The sequence below is a fragment of the Sitophilus oryzae genome, unplaced genomic scaffold, assembly GCF_002938485.1.
Source record: "Sitophilus oryzae breed Bouriz unplaced genomic scaffold, Soryzae_2.0 scaffold_1081_pilon_pilon, whole genome shotgun sequence".
NCBI classification, from domain to species: domain Eukaryota; kingdom Metazoa; phylum Arthropoda; class Insecta; order Coleoptera; family Curculionidae; genus Sitophilus; species Sitophilus oryzae.
Window position 1 is genome coordinate 2,033,733 of NW_022145706.1, and position 23,147 is coordinate 2,056,879.

A 23,147-nucleotide genomic window follows, 5' to 3' on the forward strand; every position below is an offset into this window, starting at 1 on the left:
AGCGTTGCGTCCCAGCACAGAGACGGATTGACAAAAAATGAGTGCTTTACTGTGTGCTGCTATTAACTGTAGTAATAATTCAAAAAATTGTTCTTTGAGTTTTTTTAGATTTCCATCGGATGTAAATCGGCAAGCTGATAGTAATTATCAATAAACATTTAATTATATTTGTTTATTTTAGAAGCTGAGATATTATGTAATTAATTAAATGTTATTATTTTTTTAGCATGTGGGCAAATCTTAGAAATAGTTTTTTAGATATACAGGTTTTCTCAAATATGCGCATGAAAATATTCTTTGGTCAGGGGATTTGCCATAAAATTTTCATTCCAATTATAATTTACGAGATAATTTATATCAATTGGTTTTTGAAACAATTTTAGAGTAAATATTTTGTACATCTAAAGTCTCCGCAAATTATTCATATTTTTTAAATGAAAGAATTTTATAATAGCATAATCTATTATAAATTTAGTGGACTGTATTTTTTTATGTTTTTTTTATTTTATTTATTTTTTATTATAAGTGGTCGTAATATAACAATATTTAAAATATTATAGACAAAATATTGAGTTTATATTTGAGGGAAGAAAAGTGCCACACCTAGCTATAAACCACCGTAAATATACAGGGTGGCCCATTATTGCGAGGAAGTCCAATATCGTCGTTCTTGTCGAAGATGTGAAAAAAGTTTTTCATATGTTTCAAGGTTTATAAAGGGTCGTATCCTAAAATATTTTGTTATATACAGGGTGTCAGAAAAAAAGTTATGGTAAAGTTAATTTTTTTTTAATTATTTTACATCATTCTATATACATTATTCTATATAGGATATTTTTTATGGCGATGGCGTTACCAAAATCGGAATATTTAAAATGGTATATCTCAATTTTTTTAAATGCAACATTCTGTATATTATTTTTCGATCAGATGCAGAATTAAAAGTGCACATTTTTTTATTTAAAGTGTTTCTCTACATTTTTAACGGTTTCGCAGATATTCGCAGTATTATATTACATATAGCTCTTTCAACAGTAAATTTTTATCAAAGCCACCTAATATGATCTTTGTCTGATATTTTATCGTTGAAAATCCCATATGTAATGAAATACAGAAAATATTTGCAAAACGCAAATTTAGAGAAACACTTTAAATACAAAAAATGTTCACTTTTTAATTCTACATCTGAAAGAAAAATAATATACAAGGTGTTGCTTTAAAAAAAATGAAATACAACATTTTAAATATTACGATTTTGGTGACGCCATAAAAAATACCCTGTATACGATGAAGTAAATTTTTCTACACGAATTTATTCTGGTGTCCTTGTCACGTTTAAGAAAACATAGCTAAGTATTAATAAAGTTATATTCACTCTAGTTTTTTGCCACTTTTCATATATAATGTTTTTAACCAAAGTTTTAGTAAATAAGAAATAGAATGGCAACACCAGAGTGTGCTTTAATTTTTTAGAATCCAGTTATCTATAGAAAATTAAACTTGTTTTAAATCAAAAAAAAATTGTAGAAAATCTCTGAAATAGATAATAATATAAAAATATGTCATTATATATATTTTCCACATTTCTTCCCATCAGAAGATTTTCAGATACAGAAGAATTGTTACCTACACGAAATGTGAAATAATTCTGTTTTCAGGCAAGTTTTTACTCGATGATCAATTTATTTTATTTTATTTTATTGGAAACTCATATTTTTCTAAATACATATCTGTGAAACTACGGCGAGTGCCACGACTATACTTTGCCTAGTTAATAGACCACAACTATACAGCTACGTCAGTGGTCACGGGAGGCGAGAACAAGGTCATATAAAGTGGCAGAAAAAGAATAAAGGATTTGACAAGGAGTAAATCTACTAGTTTCCATATACTATGGTAGTAGAATCGGCAAAAAAAAGTTTTTTTAATTTCACTCAAAATCAGTTATTTGGGTCATAAATGACCTAAATACAAAATATTTTCATGGTGTCTGTCTGTCTGTCTGTCTGTCTGTCTGTCTGTTTGTCTGTCCGTCTGTAACACGATAACTAAAAAACCGCTGAACCGCTTTTAACCAAATTTGGCACAAAAATACTGTGACACCCGAGAATCTGGCCATTAGTTTTTGGTGGGGGTGGGGGTTGGTAAGGGGGTATGGGTTAAAAATTTTAAAAAACCGTAACTCCAAAATTACAGTAGGTAGCTAGCGAAACGCGGTTTTCAATTTAAGATTAGGAATAATATTTGCAACAAAATTTGTAATAACATCAAAATCAATCAAAGTCGCAGTTTTTGAGATATTCCGTGGTTCCGTAGTCCGTTTTTGAGAAAATCCGTGTGAAGAACTCCAAACTCGCATCGGACGCGACCCCAGGTGGCGGATAGGCGAAATAACCGCCGAATTGGAAAAATTCCTTTACTTTGAAACTGAAAGAACTGCCTACCAACTTTTTATTAACATATTTTAGTATGGGCGGCTATACGTGCCTCCCGGCGCCAATTTTTTTTTATACTAAAGTTAGGAAGAAATTTTTAGTTATTTGATACCCTTTACTAAAGATATACTTACCAAAGATAATACTTTTTTCAATTCGGGACTTTTCGTAAGAAATTCACATATTGACTGAAAATTGTCCAGTGTATGTCCTATAGTTGTTATTTCATCGTCAAATTCTACCTAAAAACACAGAATCCTGTTATTCCAACCCTTAATAAACGTATCTAGAGTCACAGCTAATTAAACAGTTAATTTTTCCAAACTCAACCATATTATTATTTAATGTTTACAAATACAAAATCGGATTAATGTTGATATGAACAATAAATCTTATTTTTACGAGAGACGGCACATGTTTCTTGAAACACCCTGTATAAGACTTTGGTACTAATTACTTACTTGAAATGTTAGGCAGGCAATCCTTTCCGAAAAGTCAGCAATTTGTGACAAATCGTGCAGAAATTGTTCCGGCTTATCAAGAGGTACATCCGGTCGAGTTTTCAGATGCTCATTAATAAGTTCCAATTCTTCAGGAGTTGCTCTCTAAAAAAATACAATGAATCTTATTAACTAATTTTAAAAATTAACATAGAATCCAAACATACCACTTCATATATTTGCTGCAATACTTCTAAACTAACTACGGACGTATCAAAACTATAAATTGCGTTTTCTATTTCGTTGAAGTCCTGTCTTAGACTTTGAGCAAGAATTCCAACATTTTGTGATCTTTTACTGTCTAATAGTTTTACCACTTCCACTTTCGGTTTTTGTACCTGTTTCTTAACTGTTGGTGCCCTATTAATAACCTGAAAATAAACCAACTACATTAGTTTAAACAAAATGAACAAAATATTAAATCAGAGATAGATACAAGCACGACTTAAATAAGAAAGTTTGATAAAATAATGTTCAACAAATTGAGATTTATGATAATGGCACACCTATTATCGCTGCAATTGAAATGAAACTGACAGAAATATTGAGAAAACTAAAGTAAGTTAAACAGTATGTCCCGGATTGTTTTTACAATAGGAAAAACTTTTATATTATTGACATTTTGAGAAGAATTCATTCTACAGTAAAATTTTTGCTTGTTCTAAAATGGTTAATCCCGTTTATACTTTTCCAAATTTCCATACCGTTTTAGGGAAAATTAAAAAAAAAACATGAAAATGTATTTGAATATTTTTAAAGTCCTTAAAGTTAAAAGATGTTTCTTTGATATTATAATTTCGATCTTATTCACTGATAGATCGTCATAATTAATTTTGATCAACGTCATATTTTTTCATGTTGTTAAAATATCATATTTTCCGATACCTATTATCACCTTTCCCGAAGCATTGAACTAAATTTATGCTTCTTTAACATCATAAAATTCCACTTCTCCAACTCCCAGTGGATGACATACCAAGAATTTACAACTTTAAGAAACACCTCACTGTAGTATTGAGTAATAAAAATTCGAAGAAAGAAACACTTACTCAGCATATAAAAGACCATACCATCATGTGGTATACTGATGCTTCCAAAACCAAAGCAGGGACAGGGATAGGAGTATTTGGGCCGAAAACTAAATACTCCGAACGAATGGGCACCTACCCCAGTATCCTTCAGGCAGAAATTTACGCTATCGAAAGATGCATACAATTTATCTTAGATAGGAACTATCGAAAACAGGAAATTGCCATCCTATCTGATAGTCAAGCAACACTTAAGGCGATCAACTCAGTAACCATCAATTCGAAGTTGGTCAAAGAATGCTAGAGAAGCTCAACAAATTAGGCAAAGAAAATAAAGTCCTCCTACTCTGGGTGCCTGCTCACCAAGGGATAGAAGGCAATGAAAAAGCAAATGATCTAGCTAGGAAAAGAGCGAACACTAAAGTAAATGGACCAGAACCGTTCTGTTTTCCAAACGGGAACCAACTGAAAGCGGAACTGAAGAATCTGGAAGACTCCATCCGTAACTTATATAATGGGTGTCCTCCAACGGTCTAAGACACTCGAACAAGTTTCTCAGAACTTACGACCGAGAAAAACCAAAGGTTTACCTTGATTTAACTAAATAGAATCTTCGGATTGTCACGGGGTTTCTAACAGGACACTGTCTCCTCAACGAACACCTCAGTAGGGTGAAGCTGAGAAACAACGGCGAATGCAGATTTTGTGGGTAAAATGGGGAAACACCAGATCACCTTATCACTGAGTGCGCCGAGACCACGACCATTCGTGCCATGAACTTTGGTGTACGTCTGGCGTCGAGGATGGAGAGCTAGTCTCTATAGAGCCGTCTCAGATACTGGCTTTTGTTAAAGCCCTGAGACTGTATGATGAGTTATAATTCTGTATAACTCAAGAAAATGGAACACACAATAGATCTCTAAGGTCGCGGTGATTAACTCCCCTCCTAAACATTCTACATTCTGACATTATAAAACAGCAAAATGTATGGCGTTAATTAAAATTCTGTCAATAATAATCTATCAAAGAATGAAAACGAAATTATATTCCCATAGAAACGCGTTTTGATTTTTAGGACTTTTAGGAAATTTGGAAAGGTATAAACGGCAGCAGAAATTTGTATAAAAATGCATTTTTCTCAAAATGTCAATAATAAAAAAAGTTTTTCCTCTTATGACATACTGTATATATAAATAAAAATATATAGATAGATAAAAGGTCTCTACTATTTCTAGGGACAAGACTTTGAATAAGAAGACTAAGGAAGGAGCATATCAAAAATCTTAGGTACACCGCGATGGGCCTCAAATATGGCCGACTTAAATTCCGGTTTATCAGTGTCGTTCTAATTTTATTTAAAAAATGTAAAACTATGATGTAGGGTAGACGTGGGGTAGACTCAATAATTTGTTGTTGTATTTTACGTTGTGAATAAATGTTTGTAGTTATTAAAATTGTTATAAAAATATATAATTCTAATAAAAATAGGTAAGTTATAATAAGTATTTAAGAACACAAACATCCGATACGCTACTGAAGCAGGTAAGTCAAATTAACGTATCTAAATTCTTTGACATCTAATCTTTGACAAGTAATAAATAAAAGCTAAAATGCAAGAAAAATATATAATTTAGTTAATTTAAGTGAATTTCATAAATGATCGGTTTACTACACGTATGTATATTATATAGTCACTTACTAGCGAAAAGTCGTTCCATTATTTCACTCAATTTTGCCGAGATCTACCGCACGCTACACAACCAACTATTTTAGAGTCTTTTTTCGATAAATCGCGATAGTGTCACTGTTAATTTAAGTTCTGCCACAATTTCCATCTAGATTTACTACCTTTATACAACTATCAGTATTAGAATAAATAATAAATAACATAAAATAAGCTCCGTAAAGACTGACAAATCCACAAAATTTCAAATCAAATTCAAATGTGTCCATGGCTGACTTAAATGGAAATGACAGTTCATTAAAAATAGTTTTTCCTCCAAGATGCAGAGGCGCAAAATATTAAAACTGTCAATATTAACAATGCAAATGTCAATATCTGACAATAATAAAATTTGATTTTTAACTGTCACTCAGAGACGCTTTTGTTGTGATTTTACGGTTTGATTTGTCGAATTATTGTAAAATTAAATTCCTTCAGATTTTTTGCCAGTATTCTGTTTTAGACAATGTTTTTTAAAAATGGTGGGACAATTTGTGTTTTGTAATAACTCTTAATTATTTTTTATCATGGAGTTTAATTGTTGTACACCTGGTTTCCGAAGGATACAATGGTAAGTAAATTAAACATATCTACTTACAGTTATAGATTTTTTAAATTAGTACTGCTAATAAATGCTACTTGCAGAGCAGTTATTTAATTTTTTTACGGTGCATGTAAGGAATTAAGGACGCGCGTTTTTTTTTATGATCAGCAGATAATTACATCTGATTTAATTTGTTTTGATTATTTCAGGTCCCAAACGGAAACAAACTGGGAATCTTGCCTACACCAAAATTATATACCTAGCCGTTTCCAATTCACTTCAAAGGGAGGAAAATTATGTAAAACTGCCTGCTATTTGCTGAAAACCACCAAAGATTAAATTATAACTGTAACAACTTAATATATACTATTTCTAGTATTTTTAATATATTTTTTAATTAATATCCGACATATAAGAACACTTTGTATGCTTTTAATTCAGTTGATTTATCGTGTATAATATGTTCGACCTAATTAAAAGCACACAAAGTGTTCTTACATGTATGTCTAAATTTATTTTAAATTAACTAAAACAACCCCCCTTCCCCGCACCCCTCTCTTCCATTAGTATTTCTTCCTCCGTCTACCAGAGGCGCCCTTGTATAATAAAATTGAAATGTATTATAAGTTGCCTATCTATTTAATAGTATAAGTCTTTTATCTATGAATGTGTCAAATGAATCGTCAAACAGAACTGTCAAGGATTCCCACCCTAGAGTGCTTTTCCGCCCACCATGCATGAATACATGGATAGCATTATGCTCCTTCCTTAGTCTTCTTATTCAAAGGGGACAAGAGCATCCAGAAACGACAGAAAATACTTCTTCTTGTTAATCATTATTTCAAAATATAATGGCGGGTCCAGGCCAAGGCGACAAAAAGTAAACACGATTTTGAGACAAAAACAAGACAAACTTGCGACAAAAAATGGGGAATTCTGACAAGACAAACTTGAGACCAATTCTCCACACCGCAACGACAAAAGTACAAAAAAGTCAAAAGTTTAGTTGTTGCGAATGAGTTTTATTACACCATGTGTGATTTTACTGGTCTCCTACCGTTGGCAGCACATGAATTTTGAAATAAAACAAAAATGAGACAAAAATATAGCAAAAATGTATTGGATTTGTCGCAATTTTGTCATAAAGCATGAATGTTTCTGTCTTGTCGTTATTTTGTCTGCTTGGTCTGGACCCGGCAAAATATTATCTACATTAAAAAACATTTCGGGCTTACCTGTCTAGAAAACAGTTTCGTAAGGTCTTCTGACAACTTATCAATAGGTTCTTCGTCGATTTCGTCCCACAGCGCTGGTCCCTCCTGAGTTTTGACAGCTTGAGCAAGCAAAATCCTAGTCCAATACAACGGTTTCATCGGTACAGGAGGATTGAGTTGAGGCTTTCTTGTAGCTGAAAGTTACCTTTATGCAGTGTATAATATCATCAGAGATGAGGGGTAGGTATGTTAATTTTGTGTTAACATTAAGAGTTTATAATGCAATATTGTTAAAATAATATTTACACCGTTGATTGAGAGACATATTGGAAGATATGCAACCTAATGGGCGAATTCTTATTAAAATGTGTAATGTCTATATACAGGGGTGGTCCGAACCGTATTCCGGTAAACTTCGGCAGCATATCCTGCAGATAAAAATAAATCAAAAAGTTCGTATAAATATATGTCCTAAAATGTTTAGTTTTGGAGATACAGTGTGTAGAAGTTTCATTTTATTTCGGATTTTTCCAAATAATTTCTGAAGTACCGACATTATTTAAATAAAAATTGGTGTCTGGGAGTTTCTTGACATGAGAAATTTGATTTTAATGTCACTATGACTCCTACTTGTAGGTGGCGTCACCTACGTATGTTTTAACTGTTTTGAAGAATAATAACTTTTCTCTCTCGTCCGTACCTGTATAAAACTAACGAGTAAAAAAATGTACATTTACGAGATTTTTTACGTAAAAAGTCATGAAAATGTATATTTTTTGACTCAGTAGTTTTATACAGGTACGAACGAAAGGTATTACTCTTCAAAACAGTTAAAACACATGTAGGTGGCGCCACCTATAAATAGGAGTCATATTGACATCAAAATCAAATTTCGCATGTCAAAAACCTGCCAGACACCAGTTTTCATCCAGATATTGACGTTACTTCAGAAATTATTTGGAAAAAATCGAAATAAAAATGAAACTTCTACACCCTGTATCTCCAAAATTAAGCATTTTAAGACATACATTTATACGAACTTTTTTACTTATTTTTATCTGCAGAATATGCTGCCAAAGTTTCCGGAATACAGTTCGGGCCACCATATTATGTCGCTATATTAAAATGTGTAATGTCTTTATTGTTTGACGAAAATATCTTTGGATGAAAAATCCACATTTATGTATTGGAAATTTATTCGTGTTAAACATAGAGTAAACAACAAAAATAAAAATTATTTTAATAGGTACTGAATATTACGTATGATCGAAAGAAACCGTTTAGTTGGGATGGAAATTACGGTTATTGACATTTGCCATAATATTTTACATATGAAATAACAGCGATCTTCATTTCCAAGCCAACTCTGACGCCGTTCTTTGTTTAATCATATACTATTACATTAAACTGTTTAATGATAGAAAATCCGTATTATTAACGTACTGAAAATCCGTAAATATACGGATCAATCTGTAGTTCTGGCAACACCGTCTCAGTATTTTTTATCCGCTGCGCTGTAAACTTTGAATAAGAAGACTAAGGAAGGAGCATAATGCTATCCATGTATTCATGCATGGTGGGCGGAAAAAGCACCATAAAAGCACTCTAGGGTGGGGATCCTTGACAGTTCTGTTTGACGATTCATTTGACACATTTGAATTTGATTTGAAATTTTGTGGATTTGTCAGTCTTTACGGAGCTTATTTTATGTTATTTATTATTTATTCCACTACTGATAGTTGTATAAAGGTAGTAAATCTAGATGGAAATTGTGGCAGCACTTAAATTAACAGTGACACTATCGCGATTTATCGAAAAAGATTCTAAAATAGTTGGTTGTGTAGCGTGCGGTAGATCTCGGCAATAATTGAATGAAATAATGGAACAACTTTTCGCTAGTAAGTGACTATATAATATACATACGTGTAGTAAACCGATCATTTATGAAATTCACTTAAATTAACTAAATTATATATTTTTCTTGCATTTTAGCTTTTATTTATAACTTGTAAAAATTAGATGTCAAAGAATTTAGATACGTTAATTTGACCTGCTTCAGTAGCGTATCGGATGTTTGTGGTAATAAATACTTATTATAACTTATCTATTTTTATTAGAATTATATATTTTTATAACAATTTTAATAACTACCAGCATTTATTCACAACGTAAAATAAAACAACAAATTATTGAGTCTACCCCACGTCTACCCTACATCATAGTTTTACATTTTTTAAATATAATTAGAACGATACTAATAAACCGGAATTTAAGTCGGCCATATTTGAGGCCCATCGCGGTGTACCAAAGATTTTTGATATGCTCCTTCCTTAGTCTTCTTATTCAAAGCTGTAAACGACTATCAGTGCGCAGCGGCGCAGAGCTAAATCTCGGACAGAATAACGGTAACGCCAGCTATATTTCGGGCATGTTTTGTGCCACGAAATCGCCCATAAGGTTGCGCATCTTCTTATTTCTTCAATCAACATTTAGAGTCTTTACAAAATATTATGTTTCGTTGTAAAAATCATTCTAATTTGTACAGTAATTATAATAACTGAAATACAATATTTTTAAAACAGTTTTTCGTTTTGAATATTGAATCATAAATAATAAAATGATATATTTATGTAACTTTCATGCGTTTATAAACTCCCAAGCAAAGATATTTTAGTGCCACAATAGCAAGTTACTTAATTCGCAATATAAATATAAAATAATAAAGTTATTGTTAAGATACAGACTGAAAAAGCCAAGTTCAAAAATATGAAAACTTTATTAAAAGTGTCTTTTGAGCGGTTAAAAATTCATATGCTCAATTTTTATAAATTTGGTTGAAAGAGGATCGTGCGACAATCAAAAGATTGAGATTACAGAAATTTTAGAAATATCAGTTGAACATAAATTGATCATCAATTGGGCAATATCGACATTTTCATACGATAAATTTTATTTTTGTTTACAACAGAAGTTTATGAATTTTGTTGATCTTTTCGCGTCTTTTTTAATAAACATATTGTAATTAATAAAGTTAGTATTACTAGACAATGGCTAAGATTACAGCCTATCTAAAGAGAAGAGACCTGATGTCAAAAAACTCCCAGATACCAATTTTCATCTAAATATTGACGTTACTTCATAAATTATTTGGAAAAAATCGAAATAGGAATTAAATTTGTACCCTGTACCTCCGATACCAAGCATTTTAGGATATACATTTATACGAACTTTTTTACTTATTGTCATCTGCAGAATTTGATGCCGAAGTTTCCGGAATATATTTCTCACCATTCCGTATATTATTGATGTATTCAAAGATAGAAAAATTGAACACATTTTTCAACCGCCTAAAACGCACTTTTACCATAAATTTACGTGGGTGCGCCCAGAGCCAATACCGAGACCAGAATAAAAGCCATACCGTTACAATATCGATGATCTTACCTAAATGGAAAGGAGGAATTGTGGTTCCTAAGGACAAAAATAGAACAACCTATGTAAATTTTCTTTTACGTCTGAAAGATGATCTATGGGTATTTAGATCTACCATACCGTATGACCAACAAAAAAATAGTAGTTACATTTACCTACACCTAAGAACGACCTAAATTTGACAAGAAAGGGGTTATGAACATTTGAGATACATACTATATCTGCAAAAGTTTTTTTTTTGTTAATCACACGGTGTGTCAATATATTATCTAAACTCACCAGCTTTCTGCATCATAAATCCTCCAGGCGGCGGCGCGGGCATAGGCATCGGTCCTCCAGGCGGAGGAGGAGGAGGTGGTTTCCCATCACCTCCCAATCCAGGAGGAGGTGGAGGAGGTGGGACGCCCATAAATGCTGGAGGGGGAGGCGGCGGGACTCCACCTCCTATCAGAGAAGGAGAAACCATTCCTGGCAGAGGAGGAGGAGGTGGTGCCCCAGTTGTTCCAGGTAATGGAGGTGGTGGAGGAGGAGGTGGTCCAGCCAATCCAGGTAGAGGAGGTGGTGGTGGAAGTCCTCCGGAAAGACCTGGTAATGGTGGAGGTGGTGGTGGTCCTCCATTGCAGGATAATGCAGGAATACATGATTGGTCTCCGTTTAATGTAACAGGAAGAGGTGGAGGTAGTGGAGGAGGTGGAGGTACTGAATTTGACGGTGGATCTGAAGAATCCACTTCCACTGGCATTGGAGGAGGAGGTGGTGGTGCAGGGCATACTCCTGGTTGAGTTTTCTGTAAAATAAATATATATGTTTAAAGTAACAGTCTTTTTAGCCCAGCGAAATGCTATTCACGGAAAATGACGATTGGCGGAAAAAAATCTTTCCATAACCATATGTAATGTTCTATGTAAGGAGAAGTTCTAAAGTAAGACGAAAAAATTATCTATCTTTGTTTGATGCAAAGATTGAGATGTTCTTTTTTCTAAGACAATAAATTATAAAACTGTCTCAGTCACTGAATGTATTTTTTTGATTAATGATTATATTCTGGCGCCCCATTTGACATCCCTGGTTTTTAGCCAAAAAATAAAATATCCTATTAGGCTAACATTTCCTATAATTTTAAAATTTTCGAAAACGGTTTAGTATCATACTCTTATCTATAGTCCTGAAATCGACCCACAAAGAACAAGAATGTCGACTTGGAAACATTTTAAGATTTACTGACATTGAACTGATTTTTTGGGGATTTGTAGTATTGCAAAGCAAAGTATTTAGAAACCAATGGTCTGTCCGTCTGTCCGTCTGTCCGTCTGTCCGTCTGTCCGTCTGTCCGTCTGTCCGTCTGTCCGTCTGTCCGTCTGTCCGTCTGTCCGTCTGTCCGTCTAGTCGTCCGTCTGTCCGTCTGTCCGTTGTCTGTCCGTCTGTCCGTCTGTCCGTCTGTCCGTCTGTCCGTCTGTCCGTCTGTCCGTCTGTCCGTCTGTCCGTCTGTCCGTCTGTCCGTCTGTCACTCCTGTCTGTCCGTCTGTCCGTCTGTCCGTCTGTCCGTCTGTCCGTCTGTCCGTTCGTCCGTCTGTCCGTCTGTCCGTCTGTCCATCTGTCCGTCTGTCCGTATGTCAGTTTCTGTCCGTCTGTCCGTCTGTCCGTCTGTCCGTCTGTCCATCTGTCCGTCTGTCCGTATGTAACACGATAACTCAAAAACCGCTGAACCGATTTTAACCAAATTTGGCACAAAAATACTGTGGCACCCGAGAATCTGGCCATTAGTTTTTGGTAGGGGTGGGGGGTTGGTAATGGGAAATGGGAGGGGGTTAAAAATTTTAAAAAATCGTAACTTCAAAATTACAGTAGCTAGCGAAACGCGGTTTTCAAATTAAGATTAGGAATAATATTTGCAACAAAATTTGTAATAACATCAAAATCAGTCAAAGTCGCAGTTTTCGAGATATTAACATATTTTAGTATGGGCGGCTATACGTGCCTCCCGGCGCCAATTTTTTTTAATTTTCCAGTCGGGCAAATCGAAGTTGTCGATTTCATTACTGTACCGAGGAATATAGCGATAAACACGACATAATCAGGCAAAACAAAAAGTTTTCCAATAATTCCACTCATATTATGTGGGCTAGTACTGAGACTCCCACTCTCAAACAAAATGAGGAAATATAGCCAATATAACTTTTAAAAATCTATATTCAGAATCCATTACCTTTTCCTTATCTACGTCAAAATCTGCCTCAGTTTGAGTTTCTTGACATATCATACAAGGTATATCTGTTTGTGTACTGGCACTATTTACACTCGATATTGTCTGGGTGTCAGTTTCAGTGCAGTTTAAACTTGTCCACGTAGCGGCAGCTAGTGTAGCTTTCTGAACTACATGGCTGTTAACAGCTTCACATAAGGTTTTTTCCGACTCTGTAGGAGATCCGAAGTCCTTGACGGCTGAAGCAGTCAAGTTCTGAATTTCGATCTAAAAATATTAATAATGTTAATAAAAAATGTGAAAAAAGGTAACAATTTGTTGGTTATTGCTTTATGTGTCAGATTGTTCTTCCAGTTAGCCTTTTTTAGTCACCTATAGAATACTGGATTGTAAATCGTACCTCTTGAATATATGGTTTAAAATTGCATTGGCAATACACCTTGCAGTATAAATCGGCTTGGTGCATTTCATTTGATGTCAAAAAATTCCAACCGCAGCGCTGTATACGGCAGAAATCAGAAATTTTCACCATGTATTTCACGTCGTCCCGGTTGATCGCATTAAAATAATATGGAAGTTGTGTCTGTCATAATATTTAAGTACCTATTTTAGTTTTTTGCTGGCGCAGTAATTGAAACTATAAAATACTCAGGTACGAGGTTTGTGTGATATAACGCTATTCCAGGTAGTAAAAAATAAGTGAAAAAGAATCCAAACCAGGCATCGTGTTGTGTGGTGACAATTTCAAATATTAATAAAATTCTCCCGAAACAACATTTTATAACTTCAGAGTTTCTCACACCAATTTGTTCAAAAGCAAAAATGGATTCAAGTAGTTCGACGAAACAAGTGAGTAAACAAAGTGCTCGTTACATAGTCAAAAAATTAAATAGACATATCGTCACCCTAGAACTAGGTTGTTCTATATCCACTTTTGGGGTAAAATAAGTTACATACACCATTTTTTTATGCAGAATTAGCTTGTTCTATTTCCACAAAAACAATATAGCCAAATTCACAAATAAAGAAAAAAAATCTAATATTTTGTACTATATCCATATTAATTTGAAAGTCGCGAAACCATATAATGGCCTACATCCAAAAATCACTATTTAAGGCTACAGTAAAAAAAAGAATTATTGTGTTCTTTATCCTAAGAAGTGGATATGGAACGAAAATACGAATGTGCATGATGAAGAACGGAGTGGGCGTCCTTCGGTCGTTAATGAAGATTTGGTGCAGAAAGTGGACGAAAAGGTGAAAGAAAACAGACGCTTTACAATTTCATCATTGTGCGACTACTTTCCTCAATGTTCTCGTAGTGTTTTGTATCGCATTGTGACCGAGAACTTGAATTACCGGAAATTGTGTTCACGTTGGGTTCCGAAAATGTTGACGGATTTGCACAAAACCCAACGTTTAGGCAGTGCATTAACTTTCGTTTGAGCAGTACCACAATGATTTGTTAGAAGATTTTTAGACAAAATTGTTACTGGTGACGAAACATGGGTGGCCTAAGTCACACCAGAATCGAAACAACAGTCCATGGAATGGCGACATTCATCATGAAAACAGTGAAGTTTAAGCAAACAATTTCTGCCCGGAAAATCATGTGCACAGTTTTTTGGGACAGAAAAGGAGTATTGCTAGTGGAGTTTCTGCCTCGTAATGAGACAATCAATGCAGCATCTTATTGTGAGACATTGAACAATCTGCGCCGTGCAATCCAAAACAAAAAAACGTGGCAAGTTGAGTAAGGGTATTGTTTTGCTGCATGACAATGCCCGTCCACATGTGGCTAATCGGACCAAAGATCTTATCAAATCTTTTAAATGGGAAACTCTAGATCATCCTCCATACAGCCCTGATCTGGCGCCCAGTGACTACCATTTATTCATGCACTTGAAGAAACACCTGGGCGGTCAGCGTCTTCAAGACGATAACGAAGTCAAAACAGTTGTGATACAGTGGTTAACCAGTCAGGCGGCAGAATTTTATGAGGAGGGTATTGAAAAACTGGTGCCACGTTATGACAAGTGCCTCAATATTCACGGAAATTATGTAGAAAAGTAGATTAAGGTACAGGCTTTCATGTAAAAATAAAATTATTGCGATATCTTTGCACGTTTTTTTTAAATTCCAAAACGGTACTTACTTAAAAAACATGCCTCGTACCAGATCAACAAATATGTTACTATGCATAAAAATTAGATTGTTCTATATCCATTTATTCTCGATCTCTTTCTCTCTAACATACAATGGATGTATCTGTTTTATTTAATTATTTTTTTTTTATTTAAATTTAAGGCTTTTGTTTTAAGCGGGTGAAATTGCACCACTAAACGTTCGTTTGTCAAATAGGCGGTAAATCGGTTCGTTTGAAAAGCACTGATTGCCTGATTTGTTAGCAAATTCGAATTCACTCAATTGACTGCTCAATCGCTCAATCAATAAAAATTCAACAAATTTGCAAGTAGCCAATAAAATGAGTGGGCGGAGCGATTTGCGGTGACGCACTCGTCAAATCGACGTATAAAATATATTGCTGTTTATTTAAATGTTTTTTGTCCGCATTCCTTTCATAGACACAGATCCAGCAGATGTACTGTATGTTTGATAGGTTTTTATATTATCTTTAATTTAAATGTTTAATAGAACTATTTTGGTACAGTTCGTCTGTACGTCACGTACGAATACGTCGCTCCGCTCATTCATTTTATTGGCTACTTACAAATTTGTCGAATTTTTATTGATGGGACGCGTCGTCCAATTTTCTACGAAACACATGGATAGAATATCGTTTCCCCTCTCACGGATACCCCGTAGCTACAGAACGGACAGACGTACTGTATATAGCGTTCACGGATATCCAGTTTAAACTTTAAACCTTGTTTTCTCAGTTTCATCGAAATTGTCTATAGAACAATCTTCTTCTAGGGTGACGATATACTATGAGAGGATAAAATATAATTTGCAATTTGAATGGTATGCTTTTTTTAATCAACTAGTGATTAAATGTTTTATGAATATCTTCTAAAATTATAATTATGTACCTTTAAAAAATTAGCGAAACCGGTGCGTAAAGCTATGCTCGCTACCGTAGTTGAACTCATCTAAAAAGTGTTTTTAGCTGGAATAATAAATCACAACACAAGTTAGACCCTCTGAAGATATCAAAATATTTCCTTTTTCATTTTTATTTTTAGAATTTTCACAAAATATACTTCATAGCACTTTTAAAATAATGATTTAATAAATTTTTCGTATACTCCCTATTTAAACCCGCATATTTGTATATACCAATTGTTTACGATATTCCCCGTTGGTGGCAGCACCGGCGGAGAATGCACCAACCCTATATTATTTTATAAGCTGAACAAGACTTCCATATTAATATCTTTTTCAAGTAGCACCCAGTCCGAAAAATTTAGTAAATTTTTTAACTTTTTTTGCAAAGCGGTGCATATTAGGCTATATTCCCTTATTTAGTGCAAGTATTCTTTCATTCTATATCTAGATTAATAACGTAATAAAAAAGATATACAGTACCAACGTTTTATATTTTTCCACTTCTTGCCTCAGGCTTTTTATTTCTTCTTCCAACGATAATATTTCTACATCCCGAGCTGAGCTTTTCATTTCCTGGGACGCCAGGCTCACTAAACATAGTTAATAAAATAAATTTAACAAATTTTAGTAACGTAATAAGAGTTCCTTACCGACATTATTGGAAACATCATTCGGAGATGTCAAAGTAGCTTCATTTGGCGATGGTGGAGGCCAGTAGAGTGCGCTGAGCCGTCCAGGTGTTTGTGGCTGGGACTGTGGTATTTCTGCATGGCTCCAATAGTAAATACAATCTGGCTAAATTTGTGCAAAAATAATTGTTTTTTTTTCTGGGATATATCAAATTATCAAATTTGTAGCTATTATTTACCCTAAAGATGTTCGTTGGTGGAACTCCCGGGTCTGGTAACTGTTTGAGGACTCCAGCTGCAAGCAAGTGAGTGCAAAATTGGGCAGCTAGCAGCTTCAGTTCTGTCACGCCTAGTTGGGCTCTTGCTGGACTGTCAGAAGCGAGTTCTGACAGATACCAGTTGACAAGCATGTGGCCTAAAATATAATTTGATATAATTCACATTATTAAATTTAATTTATGTAAGTTTTTGGTAGTTTTTAAATTATAAAGAACATTGAACATACTTTGTGATTTTGAATTATAGAGATATAATTTTGACGCAAATATTTTAAATAATTTCACAGAGTTTTTACAAATAGAAGAAGCTCGTGTAGCTCTTGTAGCTCGTAGCGATTTTTACCAAGATACATTTTTTACATAAAAAATCACGGAAATGTGAATTTTTTCACTCATAGTTTTATACAGGTACTGACGAAAAGTTATTACTCTTCAAAACAGTTAAAATACATGTAGGTGGCTCCCCCTACAAATACGAGTCATATTGACATCAAAATCAAATTCTCATGTCAAAAAACTCCTAGATACCAATTTTCAAACAAACATTAACATTACTTCAAAAATTATTTTAAAAAAATCGAAATAAAAATGAAACTTCTACACCCTGTATCTCCAAAAGGAAGCATTTTAGTACATACATTTATACGAACATTTTTACTTATTTTTATCTGCAGAATATTCTGCCCAAGTTTCCCGAATACAATTCGGACTACCCTGTATACAGGGTTGCTCACCACATACGACACGGAGTATTGTAGCTAAACGATGAGATTTTTACAAATTTTAAGTCTTGGGTTCGATGAAGGACTATTAGAGGTACAATTTAAAAATAATTTTACAAGATACAAAGTGTCCCAAATAAGTAAAAAATATCAAAGTTGTATTTTTTTAAATGGAACACCCTGTATATTATTGCATTTTTAGTTTCTACGATTAAAAAAAAGGTAAATTTAATTAAGGTGTATTATACTTAAACCTTACCGTTTTTGAAATATTTTCAATTTTGTGAAATTGCAGTAAAAATTTTAAGGCTTCATTTCTCCAAGGGTACCAAAGTTTTTAATACTAAATATTTACTGAAGTTTATTTATTGATCAGTTATGGTGTTGCAATAATAAAAATAATAATACCTTATACAGAGTGTCTAAAAATTTATTTTAAATAATTATTAGCTTCAAACGGCAATAACTTGTTTAATTTAAATGGAACCCCCTGTATATTTTACGAGAATCAGATGCACAATTTAATTGTCTATCAAATTATATTATACCATTTTTTACCTATCTCCTTAAGTTTCCGTAGAAAATGCATTTTCTTGTAATTTAGAATTTATTTATCAATATACCCATGGAATATTGACATTTTAGATTATTTTTAAAGATGTACCAAATTTTTAAAGAGTACAGATACTAATATTGTGGATATAATTCGTTTATTTCATTAAACAATAAAAAAAACTGTTAATAATTGTTAAAGAGGACCAATTAATATGATTCCAGTATTCAAACTACATTAACTGACTGCATTGATTAATAATAATTGTTCCAAATACTAAAAAACTGAATTTTGTATGGGTATTAGACAGTGTGATAAATAGTAACACAATTAAGTATGTAATTAATTAGCATATGGGCGGAAATAATGGTGCTATATTTAATTAATTGTATACTCTTTTATAAAGATTTAAATAGTTTTCTTTTTGCATACAACATTATTGTTTTTAGCAAAACGATAATGTTACTAGAATGTCAATATATGATGTCAATATTCCATAGGTGTCAATAATAAAATGTCAATATTCCATGGGTATATTGATGAATGAGGTCTAAATTATAAGAAAATGCAGTTTCTACGAAAACTTGAAGGGATAGGTAAAAATGGTGTAATACAATTTGATAGACAATTAAATTGTGCATCTGATTCTCCTAAAATATACAGGGCGCTCCATTTAAATTAAATAAGTTATTGGCGTTTGAAGCTAATAATTATTTAAAATAAATTTTTAGACACTCTGTATAAGGTAGTATTATTTTTATTATTGCAACACAATAACTGATCAATAAATAAACTTCAGTAAATATTTAGTATTAAAAACTTTGATACCCTTTTGGAGAAATAAAGCAACAAAATTTTACTGCAATTTCACAAAATTGAAAATATTTAAAAAACGGTAAGGTTTAAGTGTAATAAACCTTAATCAAATTTACCTTTATTTTAATCGTAGAAACTAAAATGTAATAATATACAGGGTGTTCCATTTAAAAAAATACAACTTTGATATTTTTTACTTATTTGGGACACTCTGTATCTTGTAAATTATTTTTAAATTGTACCTCTAATAGTCCTTCATCGAACCCAAAACTTGAAATTTGTAAAAATGTAATCGTTTAGCTACAATACTCCGTGTCGTATGTGGTGAACAACCCTGTATACAGGGTGAGTCGTAAATAAGTGCATATATTTTTAGGGTTAGAGTGTATTTCGAACCCAGAAACAAGATTATGATTTTTTTATTGAAAATTTTTTGAAATATTTTTTTTTTGATAATTTTTCGAAATAATTTTTGGAATTTTTTTTAGTTTTCAGTTAAAATCATAATTTCTTGATAATATGGCAACATAGGTAGTAAATTAAGTTTACAAAAAAAAACCAGAAAATATCCAGTGATTCTCAAAATTTAAGCAAAAATTCTTTTTTTTTGGAAATTTTCAAAGTAAAATAACTCGGTTATTTTGGATTTATTTGAACGGTAAAGAGAAAATATGTTTCTTTTATCAAGATTTACCAACCCTGAAAATATTTGCACTTATTTAAGACTCACCCTGTATAATAATATTTAATATTTCAGAAAAATTCATATACTTAAATATTCTCTTCTTTTAACATTAATTTGCAATTTTAAAAAAAAAAATTAAAAATTAATTTTTTATTAGTTAGTATTATAGTCTGTAAAAGAATGTAAATAAATACCTGCAACATACTGCAAAACAATATCATACAATCTTTGGTATATTTTTATAACAAGGTAAAATTGACAAATATATTCAATCAACATTTTGAATCACATATAAACATACGACATTCTGACACACTACTAACACTAGATCTGTAGATTTCAGAGTCACAGAAAAAAATAAATTTGTATAAACAAAAAAAATAAGCATTTAAAACATCTATAAATACGTATTTACTGGTAGGTAAAAAAACCTCGTAAAATGTGTATTTTGATCTGTCGATGACTCAGGGTGAACCTAGTACAACCAAATTACCTTGCACGAGCATTTTTCAATTAAAATCACGGTCGCGGTAGGCTAAAAAAACGCCGATCTGAAACCTAGAAATGATTCGTACTGACTAACCTATAAAAACTGTTATTTGTTTACACTTTCTAGCCGGGTGCAGTCTTGTGTAAAAAAAGAGAAGAGGAATACCCTAATGTGCTACTAGTATTGTTTGCGTAATATTACAAGAAACACATAGTAATAATTTTCTTTATTTCAGTTGATGTAATTTTCCTTCAATGGTTAGTAATTACTGTTATTTTGATGAGTGGAATTATAGTCTAGTCATCTTAGGAGTTTCACCTCGGAATTCGAGATAACCGGCTGTAAACTCGTATAAACCTTTATTTTAACATCCTAAAACATGTCTCAAAACCTACATATTATCGTCCCATTGCTGCCAAAAGTCACTAACTTACTTTTTATTACTTCCGAAAAAAATGCGTCTAAAGAAGAATTGCATTGCATAAAGATGTTATAATTAGTAACTATTCGGTATTAAAATAAAACATAAATAGCCAGAAATCGTAGTTAATGACTTTTGCAATCGATTCTCCGCTTCAAAACATAGTTAGTGATTGAATTTGGTTGTTCGGAAAAATGTTAGTTTTGGCAGCAATAGGACGATATGATAGCGTTTGCGTGACTTGTAGATAACTGAGGCCAAAGGTCAAAAAATCGATTTTTTGCGCATTTTTTGCAAATATCTCGTTCCCTTTCACATTTACGCTATTTGTATTTATTACAAATATTGTAGAGGATAAAATTCTCTACAAGTTTTCTTTCAAAAATTTTTTTGTACCTCAAATCGTTTTTGAGATAGAGGGCGGGCGGTGAGCGCACTGTCTTTCATTATGTACGGTATCATTCAAGTTCAACCTGTAGCCTCGGTCAAAAACACGCCGTCCTGTCCTTTAATTATTGAGAAATATATAATTATAAATAATTTACATTTTTTCATAAAAGATCATATTGAATATAATATTTTTTTTCATAAATTAACTGGATCAACTTGCTGCAGCATTTGAAGACGAAAACTGTCCGGTTCAACGTTATTTGAGAATGGAGTGCGAACTTTGTTAGCAATCTATAATACTCCAAAATCTGAGAACAGCATCGATCATCTTCGTTATACACAATTCATCAAATCAACCAAACTGAATAAACTTGTGTAATTATCAAATCTTCCCCTAGGAGATGCAAGACCTTGTCGTTGGTGGGGAAGTTCCTGGTCAGGGGCTGGGGGGGGGGAATCCCCCCTAGCACTTGGCTTGGTCTAAGAAGCATCTTACTCATCGTCTTGTCCCTGACTGTAGTGTCGTGGCCAGGGAATTGCACCAAGACATATAACGATACCGGGCGGGGCTACGGACAGCCTCAACCTTGGGGCACCGGGGGGCACCCCATTGTATTTTACCCCTTACTTCTACATGCGGGGCTCTGTAGAAGTGGACCGACTGTCCCTAGCGACTCATAGGAACACTATAAGATCTGGAAATAATAGTAATAAAAACATCACCGGTGAAGCTGTGGGGAAACCCCCTAGCGACACTGAGAACAGTAACAATGAAAGTTCCAAGGGGCCAAACCCAAAGAGCACTACAGGAGAGGTGGCTGACACTTGCGTGACACCATCCTCCGCAAGTGGCATACAAGCTACCACCTCCTCCAAGGGTCGGGAGCCTACCTCCTACCTCTAAACCCAACAGGCGACACAAGCTACCGTTTCGTCTACCCGGCCCGGGTCGTAGCTCCTCGACTGTGCGGGACACGGGTCTCCGTAGGAAGTCCTGGGACTGTATGATGAGTTATAACTCAAGAAAGGGGGACACAATAGATCTCTAAGGTCGCAGAGATTAACCCCCCTCCCACTTATTCTAATTCTAATTCTAATTATCAAATCTTCCACCAACAAGTGCAGCAGCTCACCAACATTTCAATTGTGTTTACTACCAAGTTCAGGCTTGGTTAGGGCATGACTTAGAACCCCAGGACTGGGGTTGGATAATGCGTAATGGATTCCTAGAACCTACCACTACTATTCTACCTCCAGCTCCAGAAAATTTGCTGAACACAATATTCTGCAACTACAAGAATGGTTGTGGTTCGCGATGTGGATGCAGAAAATCAGGGTTGACGTGCTCTTTAGCTTGTGGCCAGTGTAATGGACAAGCTTGTCTCAATGCTTCACCCTATCAGAGTGATGTCAATGAAGATGGTACATTTAACCCCGAAATCCTAGAAGACTTGGAGACAAATGTCGTTGAAGATGAAAATGAAGAAGAATTTGAAATTCCATAACGACCAGACGACGACGATGATGAAGAAGAAAACTAAAAATAAGAAAATGGAGTTCTTTTTATTTTTATTCAAATTTTTTAATTTCAACCATGAGAAACGTATGAAATCGTATTTACTTAAAATGTAATTAGTATAAATCTAACTATAATTAAAATGTAATTAAAGTATTTCTGTTATAATTTTCTAATTGTACAAAGCGGTAAGTGTTATCAAATGAAGAAATATTTAATTTATGAAAAAAATTGTTATATTCAATATGATCTTTTATGAAAAAATGTAAATTATTTATAATTATATATTCTTCAATAATTAACGGACTTTATACGGCGTGTTTTTGACCGAAACTACATGCTACAGGTTGACTTTGAATGATACCTTACATAATGAAAGACTGCGCACTCACCGCCCTCTATCTCATAAACGGTTTGAGGTACAAAAAAATTTTTGAAACAAAAGGTGTAGAGAATTTTATCCTCTACAATATTTATAATAGATACAAATAGCGTAAAT

The 23,147-nt window shown here is 33.5% G+C and overlaps 1 protein-coding gene across 1 annotated transcript in view; it reads right to left on the reverse strand.

Annotated features, from left to right (window-relative positions):
- The window catches only part of LOC115880575 (formin-2), a 55,673-nt gene that overhangs the window by 7,286 nt on the left and 25,240 nt on the right, over window positions 1–23,147 (reverse strand). Inside the window, exons 6-15 of the mRNA XM_030897835.1 lie at window positions 17,017–17,192; window positions 16,799–16,943; window positions 16,629–16,738; window positions 13,083–13,346; window positions 11,156–11,663; window positions 10,889–10,915; window positions 7,466–7,638; window positions 3,103–3,306; window positions 2,897–3,040; window positions 2,570–2,677 (exon numbers count right to left, since the gene is read on the reverse strand). Of these exons, the coding sequence (XP_030753695.1) occupies window positions 2,570–2,677; window positions 2,897–3,040; window positions 3,103–3,306; window positions 7,466–7,638; window positions 10,889–10,915; window positions 11,156–11,663; window positions 13,083–13,346; window positions 16,629–16,738; window positions 16,799–16,943; window positions 17,017–17,192 (1,859 nt within the window). The remainder of the gene's footprint in view (window positions 1–2,569; window positions 2,678–2,896; window positions 3,041–3,102; window positions 3,307–7,465; window positions 7,639–10,888; window positions 10,916–11,155; window positions 11,664–13,082; window positions 13,347–16,628; window positions 16,739–16,798; window positions 16,944–17,016; window positions 17,193–23,147) is intronic.